The 17,562-nt window shown below is 39.6% G+C and overlaps 1 protein-coding gene across 1 annotated transcript in view; it reads right to left on the bottom strand.

The window, feature by feature from the left end:
- MAGT1 (magnesium transporter 1) overlaps positions 1-17,562 on the bottom strand; it is a 79,088-nt gene that overhangs the window by 44,656 nt on the left and 16,870 nt on the right. Inside the window, exon 3 of the mRNA XM_082716031.1 lies at positions 17,025-17,142. Within this exon, the coding sequence (XP_082572157.1) occupies positions 17,025-17,142 (118 nt within the window). The remainder of the gene's footprint in view (positions 1-17,024; positions 17,143-17,562) is intronic.

Raw genomic sequence — 17,562 nt, 5'->3', positions numbered from 1 at the left:
TAACAAGCCAGGAAACAACAGATGATGGCAAGGATGCACAGAAAGAGGAAACCTCCGGGGATGTAAGCGAGGGCAGACACTGTGTTAAATAGTACGGAGGTTCCTCAAAAAGTTGAAAATAGAGCTATCCTATGAGACAGCAATTGTACTACTGGGTATTTACCACAAAGATATAGATGTAGTGATGAAAGGGGGCCCCTCACCCCAATGTTTATAGCAGCAATGTCCACCAGAGCCAAACTATAGAAAGAGTCCAGATGTCCGGGGTACCTGGGTGGCTCAGTTGATTAAGTGGCTGTGTTCTGCTCAGGTTATGATCCCAGGGTCATGGGATTGAGCCCCACATCAGACTCCCTGCTCAAGAGAGAGCCTACTTCTCCCTCTCCCTGCCTCTTTGCCTACTTGTGCTCTCTCTGTCAAATAAACAAGTAAACTCTTAAAAAAAAAAGTCTAGGAGAAGAGGGGCAAGATGGCAGAGAAGTAAGAGACCCTGTTTTAACTGGTCCCCTAAAGTGAGCTAATTATGGACCAGAACACTCTGAATACCCATGAAATCAGCCCGAGATATAAGATTATACACTTCTGGATCTCTATGGGGGCAGAAGACACCAGCGGAGAGGTGAAGCGGAGTGGGAACGATTGGACTGATATCGGAGGATAAAGAGAAGGGTGAGGGAGCTACCAGAACCAACCCACTGGAAAATAACACCCCAATACGAAAGTGCCTTGTGATTGTGGACCAGCATTAACTTGGAGTCTGGTTAAGGCACTCAAAAAGAGCAAAAGATCTTAAGAGTCAACTGCTGGAATTGAGCAGTCACGGACATGGGCCTAAGCCCACAGACCCAGGACGGTTACTGCGAGTGACCACCCGTGCCAGAGAGAGTGCGGCGAAGCCTCCAGGCTGTGGTCCCTGAGCCCCAGGCTTTCCACTGCTTGCACCACTGCTCAGCTAGGTGCACTTCCACCAGTGCATGTGAGGCAGATCCAGCGCTCTTTAGAATCACAGCCTTTTGCACTCTGCGTGTACTTCGCAACCGGGATCTGAACCATGCTCCCACCTGCACCTGAGAGAGCTCCATGTGGGCGCTAGCCAATGGTCTCAGGACTGGCCAAGAGTCTGAACACTCTCAGCCCAGGCTTGAAAAATTCACCGCACTATCTCTGGTTGGGATCTCTCCTCCCTGTGAAGCCCTGAGGTCTGGTCCCCAGACAGCAGTCCCGGCAAAGGCAGCCATTGGAATCAGGCTCCCTGGACCAATATCACTCATGGTTTTAGTGGCACAGGGGTGCACAGATAAGCGGGCGCTTTGGGCAACCCCTGAGACAGTGGCTGGAGATGTGCAATGCCTGTGGGAGGTTGCACGGCTCAGCAGAGTTTGCAGAGCGGGAGTCTGTGTGTTCTGGACCACCCACAGGGGAGCAGACTGAGGATTCTCTCCAAGACGGAGGTCTGGGTGCTTTCCACTAAACCTCTGAAAAGCCGCAAAGAGCCGCCAAAAACAAAAAACTCCAGAGAACAAAACCCTGAAAAACCAAATTCCACAGAGTGCAGCCCCTCAATAGGGAGCAGGAGGACTCAACCCAAGCAAGACTGACTGAAAAACAACGCGGCAGGTCCCTCCCCCAGAAAGCCAGCCAAAAGAACGAGGACAACCACCACAGGGTCCCCATAAAACTTTAAAACTCCAATATTGGGGGAAAACAAGGTATTAAGCTCCTGGTATTACCCTAAAAACCTATATATCTCATAGATACATCTTTTATTTTTAATTCATTCTCACTATTCTTGTTCTTTTTAATTTTTTAACCTATTTACCATTACAACTAGAGGTTCAATATAACATATTCCACAATAACCTTTTAACTGGAACTTTTCTCATACATATACATGTGGTTTTCTTTTGCTTTTCTATTTTTTTAACATACATATAGATATAATCTTCAAGGTAATCCTCTTTCCCTAAACATACTAACCATATATATATATATATATATATATATATATATATATATATATTAAGTTTAATATCCCTTTATCTCTACAAAGTTGAGTCCTTTAACAAAGATATTAAGATACACCCAGGAAGGGGCACCTGGGTGGTTCAGTGAGTTAAAGCCTCTGCCTTTGGCTCAGGTCATGACCTCATCTCAGGTTCCTGGGATTGAGCCCCGCATTGGGCTCTCTGCTCAGCGGGAAGCCTGCTTTCCCTTCTCTCTCTGCCTACTTGTGTCTTTCAAATAATATAAATAAATAAAATCTTTCAAATAAATAAATAAAATCTTTAAAAAACTGATACATCCAGGATGAATCAAAATAACCTTCCATGCCCACAGAGAGGATTTATGACCACCCTCCCATCTTTCTCTTGTCAGTGTTTCTGTGTATTTGTTTTTGTTCTGGTATTATATAAATCTTATACTTGGGGTTCATTTTGGGTGGGTTCTTTTTTTCTTGTCATTTACTTTTGTAGGTCCTTTTGTTTGTCTGCTTTTGTTTGTATACCTTATAAATCTTACCTTTGGGGCCCATTCTGGCTGGGTCTTTTCTTTTTTTTTTTTCCTGTCTCTCTCTCTCTCTCTTTTTTCTTTTTTCTTTCTTTTTGGTGGTGACTTCTGATTGCTCAGAAGCACTCCAGGGAGAACCTTGCCTGGATCGCGATTGATATATTCAGCTACACATCCCCTCAACCACGTCTCACCAAAATGACTAGGAGGAGGAACACCTAACAGAGGAAAAATTCAGAGACTGTGCCCTCTCCATCAGAGCTGTTCAATATGGATATAACAGTATGTCAGAAAGGGAATTCAGGCTAACAATTATCCAGGCAATGGCTAGGTTGGAGAAAACCATTTGTGACAAAATGAAATCAATTAGGGCAGAAGTGAAAGCCACCTGGGAAGAAGTTAAAAATGCTATCAATGAGATCCAATGTAATCTAAATTCTCTAATAGCTAGGGTAACTGAGGCAGAAGATAGAATTAGTGATCTAGAAAACAAAATGATAGAAAAAAAGGAACAGGAGGAGGCCTGGAACAAACAGATTAGAAGCCATGAAAACAGAATTAGGAAAATAAATGACACCATGAAATGTCCCAACTTCAGAATTACTGGGATCCCTGAAGGGGTGGAGAAAGAAAGAAGACTAGAAGACATAGTTAAGCAAATTCTGGATGAAAATTTCCCCAATATGGGGAGGGGAACCAGCATTCTTGCCTAGAGGCAGAAATATCAGCCCCCAAGATCAATAAATCTAGAAAGACCTCAAGACACTTGATTGTGAGACTGCTGAATCATAATTTTAGACAAGAGCTCTTGAGAGCAGCTAGGGGGAAGAGATTCCTTACATAGAGAGGAAGGTCCATCAGAATAACATCAGACCTGTCCACAGAAACCTGGCAAGCCAGAAAGGGCTAGCAAGACATATTCAGGGCACTAAATGAGAAGAACATGCAGCCAAGAATACTTTATCCAGCAAAGTACTTTATCCCCAAGAAGATCTAACAATTGTCGATATTTATGCCCCCAATATAGGAGCAGCTAACTACATAAGCCAACTGTTAATCAAGAGAGAGGGGGAAGCAGGCTCCCTGCTGAGCAGAGAGCCCGATGTGGGGCTCAATCCCAGGACCCTGAGATCAATAACTGTTAATCAAGATAAAGAGTCATACTGATATGAATACATTAATAGTTGGGGATCTTAAGACGTCACTCTCAGTAACAGACAGATCATTCAAGCAGAAAATCAATGAAGAAACAAGAGCATCGAATGATACATTGGACCAGATGGACCTCATACATATATACAGAACATTCCACCCTAAAACAACAGAATACATATTCTACTCAAGTGCATATGGAAATTTCTCCAGAATAGACTGCATACTGGGTCACAAATCAGGGCTTAATCAATACCAAAGATTGAGATTATTTCCTGCATATTCTCAGAACACAGTGCTTTCCAACAGGAACTCAACCACAAGAAAAAGTACAGAGGAAATTCAAACACTGGAATCTAAAGAATGCCCTGCTTAGGAATGTTTCGATCAACCAGGAAATCAAAGAAGAACTTAAACAATTCATGGAAACCAATGACAATGAAGACACATCAGTCCTAAACCTATGAGATAAAGGAAAGGCAGTCCTAAGGGGGAAATACATAGCCATCCAAGCCTCACTTAAAAAAACTTAAAAATCCAGGGGCACCTGAGAGGATCAGTGGGTTAAGCCTCTGCCTTCGGCTCGGGTCATGATCTCAGGGTCCTGGGATCGAGGCCCGCATCGGGCTCTCTGACAGTGGGGAGCCTGCTGCCTCCTCTCTCTCTCTGCCTGCCTCTCTGCCTACTTGTGATCTCTGTCAAATAAATAAATAAAATCTTAAAAAAAAAAACCAAAACTTAAAAAAAAAACCAAAACCAGAATACACCAGCTGTCTTTACACCTTAAAGAACTGGAAAATCAACAACAAGCTGAGCCAACCCCACACACAATAAGGGAAATAATCAATATTAGAGCAGGGGCACCTGGGTGGCTCAGTGGTTTAAGCTTCTGCCTTCAGCTCAGGTCATGATCTCAGGGTCCTGGGATTGAGCCCCACATTGGGCTCTCTGCTTAGCAGGGAGCCTGCTTCCCCCTCTCTCTCTGCCTGCCTCTCTGCCTACTTGTGATCTCTCTCTGTCTATCAAATAAATAAATAAATATCTTTAAAAAAAAAGATTAGAGCAGAGATAAATGAGATAAAGAAATACAGTAGAACATATTAATGAAAACAGAAGCTGATTTTTTGAAAGAATAAGATTGATAAACCACTGGCCAAACTAACCCATATGAAAACAGAGAGGACTCAAATTAATAGTTATGAACAAAAAGGGAGAGATCACAACTAACACCAAGGAAGTAGAAACAATCATCAGAAGTTATTAACAGTTACATGCCAATAAGTTAAGCAACCTAGATGGAAAGGATACATTCCTAGAAACCTATAAACTTCCAAAACTGAATCAGGAAATATTGACAACCTGAATAGACCAATATCTCGTAACAAGATTGAAGCAGTGATCAAAACCCCCCCAAAAACAAGAGCCCAGGACCTGATGGATTCCCTGGAGAATTCTACCAAACATTCAAAGAAGAAATAATACCTAGTCTCCTGAAGCTGCTTCAGAAAGCAGAAACAGAAGGAAAACTTCCTGATTCTTTTTTTGAAGCCACCATTACTCTGATCCCCAAACCAGGCAAAGACCCCATCAAAAAGGAAAATTTCAGACCAATATCCCTGATGAATATGGATGCCAAGATTCTCAACAAGATCCTAGTTAATAGGATCCAACAGTACATTAAAAAGATCATCCCCCATAACCAGGTGGGATTTATCCCTGGGATGCAAGGGTGGTTCAACATTCACAAATCAATCAATGTGATAGGACAAATCAATAAGAGAAGAGAGAAGAACCACACTGTCCTCTCAATTGATGCAGAAAAAGCATCTGACAAGATACAGCATTGGTTCCTGATTAAAACCCTTCAAAGTATAGGGATAGAGGGAACATTCCTCAACTTCATAAAATCTAGGAATGAAAAACCCACAGCGAGTATCATCCTCAATTGGGAAAAGCTGACAGCCTTCCGTACACAACAAGGATGTCCACTCTCACCACTGCTGTTCAACACAGTATTAGAAGTCCTAGCAAGAGCAATCAGACAAGAAAAAGGAATAAAAGGTATTCAAATTGGCAAAGAAGTCAAACACTCTCTCTTCTCAGATGTCCTGATACTTTATAAGGAAAACCCAAAAGACTCCATCCCTAAACTACTACAACTCATACAGCAATTCAGTAATGTGGCAGGATTCAAAATCAATATAGAGAAATCAGTTACTTTCTTATACACTAACAATGAAAATACAGAAAGGGAAATTAGAGAATTGATTCTATTTACTATAGCACCAAGAACCATAAGATACCTGGAAATAAACCTAACCAAAGAGGTGAATGATCGAGGAACTACGGAATGCTTGAGGAACTACGGAACACTCATGAAAGAAACTGAAGAAGAAACAAAAAGATGGAAGACCATTCCATGCTCATGGATCAGAAGAATAAACATTATTAAAATGTCTATACTGCCCAGAGCAATGTATACTTTCAATGCCATCCTGATCAAAATTCCACCAGCATTTTTCAAAGTACTGGAACAAGCAATCCTAAAATTTATATGGAACCAGAAGGGAACCCGAATTGCTAAGGAAATGTTGACAAAGAAAAACGAAACTGGGGGCAACATGCTGCCTGACTTCAAGCTTTTCTACAAAGCTGTGATCACCAAGACAGCATGGTACTGACACAAAAACAGACACATAGACCAGTGGAACAGAGCAGAGAGCCCGGATATGGACCTGCAACTCTATGGTCAAATAATCTTTGACAAAGCAGAAAAAAATATCCAGTGGTAAAAAGACAGTCTCTTCAATAAATGGTGCTGGGAAAATTGGACAGCTATATGTAGAAGAATGAAACTCGACCATTTTCTTACACCGTACACAAAGATAAACTCGAAATGGATAAAAGACCTCAACATGAGGCAGGAATCTATCAAAATCCTAGAGAGGAACATAGGCACTCATCTCTTTGACACTGGCCACAAAACTTCTTTCAAGACATGTCCCCAAAGGCAAAGGAAACAAAAGCGAAAATGAACTTTTGGGACTTCAACAAGATTGAAAGTTTTTGCACAGCAAAGGAAATAGTCAACAAAACAAAGAGGCAAGCCATGGAATGGGAGAAGATATTCCCATATGACACTACAGACAAAGGGCTGTTATCCATGATCTATAAAGAACTCCTCAAACTCAACACACACAAAACAGATAATCACATCAAAAAATGGGCAGAAGATATGAACAGACACTTCTCCAATAAAGACATACAAATGGCTATCAGACACGTAAAAAAATGTTCATCATCATTAACCATCAGGGAGATTCAAATGAAAACCACATTGAGATACCACCTTACACCAGTTAGAATGGCCAAAGTCAACAAGACATTAAGCAACAGTTGGAAAGGATGTGGAGAAAGGGGAACCCTCTTCCACTGTTGGTGGGAATGCAAGTTGGTGCAGCCACTTTGGAAAACAATGTGGAGATTCCTGAAGAAATTAAAATCAGAGCTACCCTATGACCCTGTAATTGGACTACTGGGTATTTACTCCAAAGATACAGATGTAGTGAAAAGAAGGGCCATCTGTACCCCAATGTTCATAGCAGCAATGGCCACAGTTGCCAAACTGTGGAAAGAACCAAGATGCCCTTCAACAGATGAATGGATAAAGAGGATATGGTCCATACATACAATGGAGTATTATGCTTCCATCAGAAAAGATGAATACTCAACTTTTGTATCAATATGGACAGGACTGGAGGAGATTATGCTGAGTGAAATAAGTCAAGCAGAGAGAGTCAATTATCATATGGTTTCACTTACTTGTGGAGCATAAGGAATAACAAGGAGGACATTGGGAGATGGAGAGGAGAAGTGAATTGGGGGAAATCGGAGGGGGAGACAAACCATGAGAGACTGTGAACTCTGAGAAACAAACTGAGGGTTTTGGAGGAGAGGGGTGTGGGGGTTGGGTGAGCCTGGTGTTGGGTATTAAGGAGGGCACGTATTGCATGGAACACTGGGTGAAATGCATAAACAATGAATTTTGGAACACACACACACACAGACAAAAATTAAATTAAATTTCAAAAAAAAGAGTCCAGATGTCCATTGGCAGATGAATAGATAAACATGTGGTGTGCTGGGGCACCTGGGTGTTCAGTTGGTTAAGCCTTTGCCTTCTGCTCATGTCATGATCTCAGCATCCTGGGATTGAGCCCCTGGTTGGGTTCTCTGCTCTGAGGGGAGCCTGCTTCCTCCCCTCTCTCTCTGCCTGCTTCTCTGCCTAGTTGTGATTTCTGTCAAAGGAATTAAAAAAAAATATGTGGCGTGGATGGAACTAGAGGGTATTACGCTAAGTGAAATAAGTCAATCAGATAAAGACAATTATCATATGCTCTCACTCATATGTAGAATTTACAAAACAAAGCAGAGGGTCATAGGGGAAGAGAGGAAAAATGAAACAAGATGAAACCAGAAATGGAAACAAACCCTAAGAGACTCTTAATCTCAAGAAACAAACTGAGGGTTGCTGGAGTGGAGGGGAGGGGGAGGGATGGAGTGGCTGGGTGATGGACACTGGGGAGGGTATGTGTTGTGAGGAGCACTGTGTATTGTGTAAGACTGTTGAATCAGAGACCTGTACCCCTAAAAGAAATAATATATGTTAATAATAATAATTCTTTTAATTAGATAAAAAAGCAGCAGTTTGAAAAGAACCTGGGGTACACGTGATAGAATTTTATTCACTAATTTTAGGATATGTGCTGGAGGGGAAGGGATCTACAGATATCTTCGGGAACAAAAGTGCTGGCAGACACTATTTATATTGCCCTCCCCAGCCTACATAGGCAAACACTTGCAGGAGCCAGTTCAAACACTTTCCATCTACCTTGTTACTGCCACCTACGCAGCCCTGGTGTTAGCCTGTAGACTTTCCCCACTCAACCCACCCACCTTAGCAGGTGCCCCTCCAAAGTGGTTCCTGCCCCACCATACCTGGCAGATAGTTTCAGGTGGAACTGGTACCCCTCCAAAGTGACTCCTTCCCTGGGATGAGGAGGAGATAACCACACAAAACAGCACCCCTGCAATTCCTAAAGCTGAGCCTCTTAGGTGACTGCACAAAGAGGCAGCCTTGCCCTTCCCTGCATCTGCAGCTATTGCAGCACCTAGCTATAGACAACCAGGGTTAGGGCCAGACCCACCCAACAGCAAGCCCATGAGTACTGCAGCAGGGCCTCTCAACAGTGTGGAAAGGAATCCCTGCCCAGTACAGCTGCAGTAGGTGAAGGAGGTCACTGAATCCGATTGGGCTGAGGGCCAACCCTGCCCACCAGCATGCTCACAGCCATCATAGCTCATCTACAACAGGAGGGCACATTCAGTTCACACAGGGAAACACCTGGTTCCAGTGAACAGGGGTGGTTGTGCTACAGGGCACCATACGGCTTTTTCTACACAAGGCTACTACTTTCAAGACTAGGAGACATAGTTGACCTACCTAATACACATTAACAAACACAGAGAAATAGACAAAATGAGGAGAAAGAGGAATGTGTCCCAATTAAGAGAACAAGGCAAAATCACAGAAAAAGAGTGAAACAAAAAGGACATAAACAGTATGTCTGATGAAGAACTCAAAGTAATGGTCATAAATGTACTCACTGGACTTGAGAAAAGAGTAGATGAACTCATTGAGAATCTCAAGAAAAAGATAAAACTATATATATATATATATATGTAAAAAGAACCACGGGGTCCCTGGGTGGCTCAGTGTGTTAAAGCCTCTGCCTTTGGCTCAGGTCATGATCCCAGGGTCCTGGGATCGAGCCCCACATCGGGCTCTCTGCTTGGTGGGGAGCCTGCTTCCTCATCTCTCTCTGCCTGCTTCTCTGCCTACATGTGATCTCTCTCTATCAAATAAATAAATAAATAAAATCTTAAAAAAAAAAGAACCAGAGAGAGCTGAAAACCATAACTGAATTAAAAAACACATTAGAGGGAATCAACAGCAGACTGGGAGAAAAAGAAGAATGGATCAGCAATCTGGAAGAGAGAGTAATAGAAAGCAAAAAAACTTAACAGCAGAAAGATAAGAGTAATTAAGAAAGAGAACAGCTTGGGGTGCCTAGGTGGCTCAGTGGGTTAAAGCCTCTGCCTTTGGCTCGGGTCATGATCCCAGGGTGCTGGGATCGAACCCCACATCAGGCTTTCTGCTCCGCAGGGAGCCTGCTTCCTCCTCTCTCTCTGCCTGCCTCTCTGCCTACTTATGATTTCTGTCTGTCAAATAAACAAATAAAATCCTTTAAAAAAAAAAGAAAAAAGAAAGAGAACAGCTTGAAGGACCTCTATGATGTCAGCAAGTATAGTAGCATTTGCATTATAAGGATCCCAGACAGAGAAGAAAGAGAGAAGGGGGCAGAGAAATTATTTGAAGAAATAATAGCTGAAAACTTCTCTAATATGAGGAAGGAAGACATCCAGGTCCAGGAAAGACATCCATGTCTACACAAAGATACATAATAATTAAAATGACAGAAATTAATAATAGAGAATATTTAAAGCAACAAGAGAAATAAAAACAGTTATACAGTTATAAACTAGGGAAACCTAATAAGGCTATCAGCTGATTTTTCATCAGAGACTTTGCAGATCAGAAGAGAGTGGCAGGATAGATTCAAAGTGCTGAGAGAAAAAACCTACAACCTAATATACTCTACTGGGCAAAATTATCAACAGAATTGAAGAAAAGATAAAGTATTTCTAAGATAAAAAAAAGTTAAAGAGGGGCGCCTGGGTGGCTCAGTGGGTTAAGCTGCTGCCTTCGGCTCAGGTCATGATCTCAGGGTCCTGGGATCGAGTCCCGCATCAGGCTCTCTGCTCAGCAGGGAGCCTGCTTCCTCCCTCTCTCTGCCTGCTTCTCTGCCTACTTGTGATCTCTCTCTGTCAAATAAATAAATAAAATCTTTAAAAAAAAAAAAAGTTAAAGAGGTTCATCATGATTAAGCCAAACTTACGATAAATGATAAGGGAATTCTTTAAGTGAAAAAAAGCCATAACTAGAAGTAAGAAAAGTATGAAATGGGGAAATTTCAATGATGAAAGCAAAAATATAGGGAAGGCAGTAGATTACTTACTTATAAAGCCAGCATGGGAGGTAAAACACAAAAGAAGTAAAATCAATTAAATCCACAAAAATTAGTCAAGGGTTACATAAAAACTTACAAAAATGCAAAACAGGACATCATAATACAAGCATAACACTAGATACATCCATCAAACCACAAGGGAAAAGAAGACAAAAATAAGGAGAAGTATACAAACAACCAGAAAAAAATTAACAAATGGCAGTAAATACATACCTATACATAATTAACTGGACTAAATACTCTAATCAAAAAACATGGTAAGTGAACGGATTTAAAAAAAAAAAAACAAGAACAGTCTATGTGCTGCCTACAAGATACTCATTTCATACCTATAGACACAAACAGAAAGACCGTTGAGTGGAAAATATATTCTATGAAAATGGAAGCAGGAAAAAAAAAATCCACGTACTTAAATCAGAGAAAATAGACTTAAAACAGAAGACTGTAAAAAGAGCCATTATGTAATTACATCATTACATAATGATAAAGAGATCAACCTAACAATTGTAAATATGCACCCAACATAGGCACAACTAAATAAATGAAACAAACATTAACAGATATTAAGGGAGACATTCACAGTAATACAATAATAGTAGGGGGTTTTAACATCCCACTGACATCAATGGATAGATCACTCAGACATAAAATCAATAAAAACCAGCAGCTTTGAATGACACATTAGACAGATAGACTTCACACACAGATATAGAACATTGTATCAAAGAAAAATCCAGCAAAATATACATTCTTTTGAATGTATATTTTATATATATATATTGAAGTGCACATTCAATATTCTCCTAAAAGATAATAAATCATGCTAGACACAAGTGTCAAAATTTAAGACAATTAGAATCATACCATGCATCATTTTTTAAAAATTAAATTCAATTAGCCAACATATAGTACATCATTAGTTTCGATATAATGTTCAATGATTCATTAGTTGCATATAACACCCTGTACTCATCACATCACAGGCCCTCCTTAATGCCAATCACCCAGTTACCCCATCCCCTGACTCATGTCCCTTTCTTCAACCTTCAGTATGTTTCCTGGTCAAGAGTCTCTCATGGTTTGTCTCCCTCTCTGATTTCTTCCCAGTTTTCCCTCCTTTCCCGTATTGTCCTCTGCACTATTCCTTATAGTCTACATATGAGTGAAACTATATGATAACTACAGTCTTTCTCCAATTGACTTATTTCACTCAGCATAATATCCTCCAGTTCCATCTATGTTGATGTAAATGGTAGGTTATTCATCCTATCTGATGGCTAAGTAATATTCCATTGTATATATTCAAGCATCTTTTCAATCACAAATGGTATGAAACTAGAAATTAATTACAGGAAAAACAAACTAGAAAAAACACAAAGACATGGAAACTAAAAAAAAAAAATGCCACAATAGGTCAACAAAGTCATCAAAAAGGAAATTGAAGAATACATGAAGATAAATGAAAATGGAAAAATAACAGTCCAAAATCTTTGGGACATAGAAAAAACAGTTCTAAGTGGGAAATTAATAGCAATAGAAACCTACCTAAAGAAAAAACAACAAAAAAATCCTAATCTAACCTTCACTTAAAGGAACTAGAAAAAGAAGAGCAATAAAAGCCTGAAGTTACTAGAAGAAAGTAAATAATTAAAATTAGAGCAGAAATTAAGATATAAAGACTTAAAAAGAGACAATAGAAAAGATCAATGAGAGGCACCTGGGCAGCTCAGTGGGAAGCTCTCTGCCTTCAGCTCTGCCTTCAGGGTCCTGGGATGAAGCCCCATATCAGGCTCTCTACTCAGCAGGGAGCCTGCTTTCCTCTCTCTGACTGCCTACTTGTGATCTCTCTCTCTGTGTTAAATAAATAAATAAATAATCTTTTAAAAAAAAAAAGATTAATGAAACCAAGAGCTGGTTCTCTGAAAAGATGAAAACATGTGATAAACCTTTATCAGACTAATAACACAAAAAGAGAGGATACAAATATATAAAATCAGAAATGAAAGAGGAGAAATAAAAACCAACACCACAGAAATACAAAGGATTATAAGAGAATATTGTTGAATATTATAGGTCAATAATTTGGACCAAAGAAGAAACTGATAAATTGATAGAAATGTACAATCTTCCAAAGTACATCAGGAAAAAATAGAAAATTTGAACAGACTCATTGCTACTAATGAAATTAAAATGGTCATCCAAAAAAATGCTCCTGGGTCATCCAAAAAAATGCAACAGGGGCACCTGGGTAGCTCAGTTGGTTAAAATGGCTGCCTTCTGCTCAGGTCATGATCCCGCAGTACTGGGATTGAGCCCCATGTTGGACTCCCTGCTGAGCTGAGTTCGCTTCTCCCTCTACCTCTGCTCAACACCCGCACGCCCCGCTTGTGCATGCATGTTCTCTTTCTCTCTCTCAAACAAATAAATAAAACCTTTTAAAAATTCCCTCCTAACAAAAAGAAATCCAGGACCATATGGTTTAATAGGTAAATTTTATAGCAAACATTTAAAGAAGCATTAATACCTATTCTTAAAATATCCTAAAAAATATAAGAGGAAGGAAAACTTCCAAATTTACTTACTCTGTGAGGCCAGCATCACCCTGAACCAAAACCAGATTAAAGACACTACAATAGGGGCCCCTGGGTGGCTCAGTGGATTAAGCTGCTGCCTTTGGCTCAGGTCATGATCTCAGTGTCCTGGGATCGAGACCCGCATCAGGCTCTCTGATCAGCGGGGAGCCTGCTTCCCCCTCTGTCTCTGCTTGCCTCTCTGCCTACTTGTGATCTCTCTCTCTCTGTCAAATAAAATAAATAAAATCTTAAAAAAAAAGACACTACAATAAAGAAAATAATGGGCCAGTATCTCTGATAAACACAGACACAAAAATCTTCAACAAAATATTATCAAACTGAGGGCCATCTGGGTGGCTCAGTGGGTTAAGCCTCTGCCGTCAGCTCAGGTCATTCTCGGGGTCCTTGGATCAAGCCCCACATTAGGCTCTCTACTCAGCGGGGAGCCTGCTTCCCTTCCTCTCTCTCTCTCTCTCTGCCTGCCTCTCTGCCTACTTATCTTCTCTGTCTGTCAAATAAATAAAATCTTTAAAAAAATATTACCAAACTGAATTAAACAATACTTTAAAAGGATCATTAACCACAATCAACTGGTATTTATTCTAGGGATGCAAAGATGATTCCATATTCACAAATCAATTGATATAATATATCATATTAACAAAAGGATGGATTAAAAACTGTGTGATAAAAAAGCATCTGACAATATACATCTGTTCACAATAGAAACTCTCAGCAAAGTGGCTTTAGAAAGAACATATCTCCACATAATAAAGGCCATATATGAAAAACCCACAGCGAACATATTCAATGGTGAAACCCTAAAGGTTTTTCCTCTAAGATCAGCAACAAGTTAAAGATATGCATTCTTGTCATTTTTATTCAACATAGTACTGGAAGTCCCAGCCACAGCAATCAGGCATGAAAAAGAAATAAAAGATATCCAGGGCACCTTGGTGGCTCAGTCAATTAAGGGTCTGCCTTTGGCTTGGGTCATGATTTCAAGGTCCTGGGAACAAGTCCCACATCAGGCTTCCTGCTCAGTGGAGAGTCTGCTTCTCCCTCTGCCCCTCCTCCCTCACTCATGTGTGCATGCTCTCTCTTTCTTGTAAAAATAAATAAATTAAAACTTTAAAAAAAAGAAATAAAAGATATCCAAATTGGTAAGGAAGAAGTCAAACTGTCACTATTTGCAGAGGACATGATACTATATATAGGAAAACTTAAAGATTCCACCAAAAATATATTAGTACTAGTATATGAATTCAGTGATACTATGGAATATAAAATTCATATATAGAAATCTGCTGCATATCTATACACTAATAGCTAAGTAGCAAAAAGAAAAATTATGAAAATAATTCCATTTACAATTATACCAAAAAGAATAAAATACCTAGGAATAAATATAACCAAGGAGGTGAAAGACCTTTACTCTGAAAACTATAATACATTGGTGAAAGAAATTGAGGACAACACAAACAAATGGAAAAATATACCATGCTCATTGATTGGAAGAGTATTGTTAAAATGTCCACAATACCCAAAGAAATCTACAGATTCAATGTAATCCATATCAAAATACCAATAGCATTTACCACAGAACTAAAACAAATACTCCTAAAATTTGTATGGAACAACAAAAGACCCCAAACAGCCAAATCAATCTTGAGAAAGAAGAAGAAAGCTGGATATATCAAAATCCCAGATTTCAAGCTATACTACCAGGCTAGGTAATCAAAACATTATGGTACTAGCACAAATACAGACACAAAGATCAATGGAAGAGAATAGAGAGCCCAGAAATAAACCTACACTTATATAGTCAATGAATCAAGACAAAGGAGGCTAGAAGATACAAAGGGGAAAAGATGGTCTCTTCAACAAACTATGCTGGTAAAAGTGGACAGCTACATAAAAGAATAAAACTAGACCACTTTCTTATACCATATACGAAAACAAACTCAAAATGGATTAAAGACCTAAATGTAAGACATAAAACCATAAATCTAAAGGAAAACATACACAGTAATTTCTTGGACATTGGCTCCCAAAACACATTTATGCATATGTCTCTTCAGGCAGGGGAAATTAAGTAAAAAATAAACTACTGGGACTACACCAAAATTAAAAGCTTTCGCATACTGAAAGATACCAACAAAATGAAAAGGCAACCTACTGTATAGAAGAAGATATATGCAAATTACATATCCAATAAGGGGTTACTATCCAAAATATATCAAGAACATACATAACTCAACACCAAAAAGAACCAAAAAATCCAATTTAAAAATGGGGAGGGGGCTCCTGGGTGGCTCAGTCGTTAAGCGTCTGATTTCAGCCCAGGTCATGATCCCAGGGTCCTGGGATCGAGCCCTGCATTGGGCTCCCTGCTTCTCCCTCTCCCATGCCCCCTGCTTGTGTTCCCTTTCTCACTGTCCCTCTCTGTCAAATAAATAAATAAAATCTTAAAATTGGCAGAGAACCTGAATAGTTTTTTCCAAAGACATATAGATGGCAAATAGACATGTGTAAAGATGCTCAACATCACTAATCATCAGAGAAATGCAAATCAAAACAACGAGATATCCCCTCACACCTGTCAGGATGGCTCAAATCAAAAAGACAAGAGGGGCGCCTGGGTGGCTCAGTGTATTAAGCCGCTGCCTTCGGCTCAGGTCATGATCTCGGTGTCCTGGGATCAAGCCCCACATCGGGCTCTTTGCTCGGCGGGAGCCTGCTTCTCTCTCTCTCTCTGCCTGCCTCTCTGCCTACTTGTGATCTCTCTCTCTGTCAAATAAATAAATAAAATCTTAAAAAAAAGACAAGAAATAACAAGTGTTGGCAAAGATGTGAAGAAAAGAGAACCCCTGTGCACTACTGGTGGAAATGTAAATTGGTGTAACCAGTATGGAAAGCAATATGAATCCTCAAAACATTAAAAATGGATCACATGATCCAGGAATCTAACTATTGAGTATTTACCCAAAGAAAATGAAAATGTGAACTAAAAAAGATATACAAATTCTTATTTATTGCAGAGACATTTATAATAGCCAAAATATGTACACACACACACACTCTATCACTCAGCCATAAAAAAGAATGAAATTTTACCATTTATGACAACATGGCTGGACCTAGAGGGTATTTTGCTAAGTGAAATAAGACAGAGAAGGACAAATACTATATGACTTCACTTACATGTGGAATCTAAAAAACATACAAACAAATAGACTCAGAAAAACAGAGAACAAACATGGTTGATAGTCAGAGGGAATTGGAGATGGGCAAAATAGGTGAAGGGGATTAAGAGGAACAAACTTCTGGTTATAAAATAAGGAAGTCACAGAAACATAAATTATAGCATAGTATATAGTATATAGTATATAGTCAATAATATTACAATAACATTGTGTGGTAATGGACAGTGATTACCCTTATGTTGAGCCCTAAGTAATGAATGGAACTGTCAAATCACTATGTTGTACACCTGAAAGCAATATAACAACATATACCCAGTATACTTAGATAATAAGAAATATATAAATAAAACTTCTTGTGTCTATTGAAAAAGATATATTCCACTTTATCTATAGTTAACTTATCCCTACTTAACAACATAAGCCAAAGATCTTACCATCTGAAATACATCAGAGCCTTCATCAAAATCCACCATAGCAAAAAATATCCTATTGGTAAATGCACTGGAGTATCGCCAGGAGTTTGCCAGGATCTGGAATTCTTCATCAGCTTGCCTGGATATAATCAGATAAATGAAGATAACATATAAAACATTTTTTAAAGACTTTATTTATTTGACAGAGAGAAACACAGCGAGACAAACACAAGTAGTGGGAGTTGGAGAGGAGGAAGCAAGCCTCCCTCCAAGCAGGAAGCCAGATGTAGGGCTCAATCCCAGGACCCTGGGATCCTGACCTAAGCCAAAGGTAGATGCCAAACAACCGAGCCACCCAGGCACCCCCATATATTTTAAAATGAACATTTTAAAACATTATTTAAAATAATAATACATTATTTTAAAAATACTTTAAAAATACATTAAAACATTTTTAAAAAACCATTATTTTTAAATGAACATTTTAAAATGAATAGAGCCGGGGCGCCTGGGCGGCTCAGTGGGTTAAGCCGCTGCCTTCAGCTCAGGTCGTGATCTC

The sequence above is a fragment of the Mustela nivalis genome (genome assembly GCF_964662115.1).
Source record: "Mustela nivalis genome assembly, chromosome: X".
Classification (NCBI taxonomy): Eukaryota; Metazoa; Chordata; class Mammalia; order Carnivora; family Mustelidae; genus Mustela; species Mustela nivalis.
This window is presented reverse-complemented; position numbering and strand designations above follow the sequence as displayed.